The following is a 5,000-nucleotide window of genomic DNA, read 5'->3' as shown; positions in this document are numbered from 1 at the left end:
CATTCTCGCCAACCCACATCCACTCTCACTCACTTGCACCCACTTTTGGCTACTCTTACCCACCCACTCCCACCCTCTCCCTTTACCCACTCCCACCCTCTTCCTTTACCCACTCCCACCCTCTCCCTTTACCCACTCCCACCCTCTCCCTTTACCCACTCCCACCCTCTCCCTTTACCCACTCCCACCCTCTCCCTTTACCCACTCCCACCCTCTCCCTTCACCCACTCCCACCCTCTCCCTTCACCCACTCCCACCCTCTCCCTTTACCCACTCCCACCCTCTCCCTTTACCCACTCCCACCCTCTCCCTTCACCCACTCCCACCCTCTCCCTTTACCCACTCCCACCCTCTCCCTTTACCCACTCCCACCCTCTCCCTTCACCCACTCCCACCCTCTCCCTTTACCCACTCCCACCCTCTTCCTTTACCCACTCCCACCCTCTCCCTTTACCCACTCCCACCCTCTTCCTTTACCCACTCCCACCCTCTTCCTTTACCCACTCCCACCCTCCCACCCTCTCCCTTCACCCCCACCCATCCTCTCCCTTCACACACTTCCACCCTCTCTCTTTACCCACTCCCACCCTCTCCCTTCACCCACACCCACCCTCCCAACCTCTCCCTTCACCCCCACCCATCCTCTCCCTTCACACACTTCCACCCTCTCCCTTCACCCACACCCACCCTTTCCCTTCACCCACTCCCACAATCTCCCTTCACCCACTCCCACACTCTCCCTTCACCCCTGCCACCGCAAAAACACACTAACACAGGGCAGTACCAGGTGAAGCATAAATAAGAAAGGATGAAACAAGGAAAAAGGAGAATCTCATTCTTCTGCACAGGAACCCAACAATTTATTACAGAAAGAAAAAAGTTTTTCAAATAAATTCATTTTGATTGATGCGAGTTTGTAAAGAGAGAAATCACGCATTCCATCACAACCTCCATCCATCAATCACTCCATCACTCCCTCCTTCAATCACTCCCTCACTCCCTCCCTAAATCACTATCACTCCCTCCCTCCTTCCTTCAATCACTCCATCACTCACTCCCTCCTTTAATCACTCCATCACTTCCTCCTTCAATCACTCCATCACTCCCTCTTTAAATCACTCCATCACTCTCCTTAAATCACTATCACTCCCTCCTTCCTTCAATCACTTCATCACTCACTCCCTCCTTCAATCACTCTATCACTTCCTCCTTCAATCACTGCATCACTCCCTCTTTAAATCACTCCATCACTCCCTCTTTAAATCACTATCACTCCCTCCCTCCTTCAATCATTCCATCACTTCCTTCACTCCATCACTCACTTCATCACTTACTCTCTTCCACCTTCATTCACTCTTTTAGTGTCTCACTCAATCAATTGCTCACTCCTTTCTTTCACCCCTCCTTCATTCACTCAGTCACTCACTCTATCAGTCCTTCATTCACTCAGTCACTCACTCTATCAGTCCTTTATTCACTCCCTCCATCTCTCCATCACGTGATGTGTATAGAGCCGTATTGTGTTTGTTTCACGCTGTGAGCTTTTTCTTGTTACTTTAGATTCTGTTCTTCTTTTTAATAAAGTGAAGTAAAACTACGAAACTTCATTGGAATAGTTGAGCAATGTGTGTGTGTGTGTGTGTGTGTGTGTGTGTGTGTGTGTGTGTGTGTGTGTGTGATTCAGAGTGTTATGTGACTCAGACATCCTGGGTTAGATGTGATTTCTCGGTGGAAATGAGCGCAGGAGTGTGTAAATAACGCAGTCAAAACACCTTCATGTTTGTAAAAGAAGGAAAAAACAGGGGGAAGAAATAAAACCAGAATATTGTTCATGAGTCTCAGTGGGACGGAGCGACTCAACCACCCCATCCACCCTCATCCCCAGTGGCCCCGGCGTAAAATCCCCATCTCCATGGCAACAAGCTGTAGAGGGGTATCTCCAGGGATCAGAAGTTTGTGTATGTGTAGTTTGTGTGTGTGTGTGTGTGTGTGTGTGTGTGTGTGTGTGAGGGACGGGAAGACACAGCAGATATTCTGTTTCCTCCAACCGCATGTCCCTGAGTGTGTTTTTATTCAAGATAATCACATTTCTCTCTTTATTTATAGTTACAGTGAAAACACTGTGAGAGGAAAGAAACAGTCACTTATCAGACTCCAGTGAAGGAAGGAGTCTCCAGTGTCATCACATGGTCACAGACAGAAGTTAAAGCAATGAGTTTTGATGATGATTCTCAGATCAGAAATAAAATTCTCAAAACTTGTTCAACCTCCACATCACCTCGTCATTTCTCAATCATAAAAGCATTTTTTCTCTTTGAACAAATTGCGAATGTTCATTTATTTAATTGATTGTGTGTCTCATGTTTCCCACACTATCAACTGTTTAAGTTCATGTTGATCAAAATATAGTACACTGGTTTTCACCTGAATAGTTTGAACCTCAAAACATCTCAGCATCAGTTTATTACATGTCACTGAATGCAAAATATTTTTTATGTAAATGTGTCTGGCATCAGATCAACCAATCATCAGCTACTTCTCTAAAATAGGTCTTTAATTGGCGAGCAAATGCACTGGAGATGTGAAGATCAGATCATTTTAGTGAGTCGGTTCTTTGAATCTCGTTTATTAAAATGAACAAATCTTTGTTGAGTCATTTATTTCATTTCGTTTTTTCTTTGATCAGAAATCAAATGTTTAAAATTTTCAATAAACAGATTCCCAACATGTCACATTCACCAAGTTCTGATCATTTCTCTATCCATATATAACTGCACAGCGTCTATAAAAGTCACGTGATAAAAGAATGAATGATTCAGACGAGGTTTTGTGACGGTTTGCTGCTTGCAAAGACAGAATTACAATTTCTGAAAATGGATGAAGAACCAGGAAAGGAACGAACGCTAGTATTGGGATCTGAATCGCATTTCACATCAGGAAATGCTGAAACATCATACTGACAACATGCCGACACGTTCAACCAGCATGATTGTGAAAAACTTACTTGTTATTCTGATGGTAATGAGATGTTTACTGACACAAACACTTTACTGTTGACAGATGAATTAAAGGTTTTGAGAAAAGTTCAGCTTTTTTTAAGTATCCAATGTGTTTTGCTGTTTGAACAAATTGTTTTGAGAAATGCATTTACTGGTTTGCAAATATTAAGGATGATTCGAGAAACTCTCAGCAACTGTAAATTAAAAAGAGAGAATAAAGCGAGGCTGATGTTTATAGCTGCTATAACACACGTGTGAACCCGGAACTAATACATTTCAGGGGCATTTCAAAACATGAAACATGTAATAATAATAATAATAATAATAATAATAATAATAATTGCATGCAAATTGCTGGGTGAATAAAACACACGCATGTCCTGCTCTATCACACCAAGTGCAGTGAAACACAATGGAGTTAGTAAACACTGTGTGTGTGTGTGTGTGTGTGTGTGTGTGTGTGTGTGTGTGTGTGTGTGTGTTAAACCTGTTCTGAGTTCAACCCACATGATGTCTGTGAGTCAATACAAATCTCAACCAGTGCTCACACGTTTAGCATTTATATCACACAGCTGAACACACACACACACACACACACACACACACACACACACACACACACACACTCCCTGACAATAATTCGTTTTTATAAATCTTTGGCCTATGACTTAAATTTTTAAAGCAGCGATTTTGTGTGACCTTCATGACCTTTGAGATACAGTACAATAAGAAATATTTGTACCGGGATGCAATAAAATCCTCGTACCTTCTCCACAAACTGCTCGAACAAAAACACAACATTCTCTCAGTTCACATTTTGTTCAATAAGCACACATGGGCAGATCAAAAAACACACCTGAGACGAACAAATCTGTGACCCTGTTTGGAGATAAAGCATCTACTCTGCGTCAATGTGCTTACAGTGAACACCTCGTCCTAGAGTTGTCCTTTGTGGACGTCCGAGACGAATTAGACGAGGCAGGTGAGTCCAGGAGTAGGAGAGACGAGCCGTGACCAGGTCCAGAGACTCAACGCTGAACTCGGCCCACAGGTTAGATGGCACGGTTTCCTTACAGATCTTTGGCAAAGTGACAGAATCCGGCAGTAGCTTTTTGTCTCCGCCAAGCAGGAGATGCCGGAGACTCCTGGTTTGTAGGCCGTCTTTTAGAAAACGCAGCAGGTCTTCTATGCGGTCCAACAGGTGGCGGTCTTCCCAGGCTTCGGATGGTGTGCTGAGCAGAAGACGTAGCCAAGCAGTTTTCAGGACATATGATGAAAGAACTCCTTTCCACTCGGCTCCCGCTGGTTGGTCTAACGTTTGCCCGCCAAGGTCACGCACTTCTTTGATCAGCTGAAGGCACTTGAGATGGCAGGAACTGGCAGGGAGTTTGGATTTCAACCATCCAAGGAGCTTCTGCTCCTGCTTCGGAAAGTAAATAGTCCACAGGTCTTCCGAACGCCGAGCACCAGGTGACGCAACCAAAAAGGCGGAATCACCCAGAGGAAGGGCTGGGATAAGTCGGACTCCCATGGAGATGTGGCAGCAGACATAGTCGGATCGTGGTGTGAGGTGAAGCTGTACACGTTGTCCCTCAATGAGAGAAAGACTGAGCAAACAACGCTGCTCAAACGGGTATCGTACAGCTGACAGACAGCGCTGGGATGCGCAGTAAAACCAGCGCATCACAGAGTCCGGATTTAACCTGTAGACTCCCGGTGAACCGTCCGAATGCAGGTAAGTGTCCGTAAAAGCTTTGTGCCGCTTCGGCCATTCCTCCTTCCTCGGTGTCTCCAAGGTGACCAGTGGAGCACCGCCACATTTCTCAGCATAACTGCGAGGCTCCAATTTGAGTCCTCGGGGAAGCCTAAGAGGGACCAGAATGTCAAAACAGTCCGGAGATCCCACTTTGTGCTCCTCGTACGAGCTCCCGATCTGAACAAAGTCCCCACGAAATGCCAGAGACGACTCTGGAATGATGTCGGCCCGTCCGACTCGCACCA

General features: G+C 45.5%; 1 protein-coding gene across 1 annotated transcript in view; it reads right to left on the bottom strand.

Moving 5' to 3' along the window:
* Positions 1 to 3,629: 3,629 nt before the first annotated feature.
* Positions 3,630 to 5,000, bottom strand: part of itpripl2 (ITPRIP like 2) — a 3,605-nt gene continuing 2,234 nt past the window's right edge. Inside the window, exon 1 of the mRNA XM_083566743.1 lies at positions 3,630 to 5,000. This exon is cut by the window's right edge and continues 2,234 nt beyond it. Coding sequence (XP_083422869.1) covers positions 3,898 to 5,000 — 1,103 coding nt within the window. The 3' untranslated portion in view covers positions 3,630 to 3,897.

The sequence above is a fragment of the Silurus aristotelis genome (assembly GCF_946808225.1).
Source record: "Silurus aristotelis genome assembly, chromosome: 17".
NCBI classification, from domain to species: Eukaryota; Metazoa; Chordata; class Actinopteri; order Siluriformes; family Siluridae; genus Silurus; species Silurus aristotelis.
This window is presented reverse-complemented; position numbering and strand designations above follow the sequence as displayed.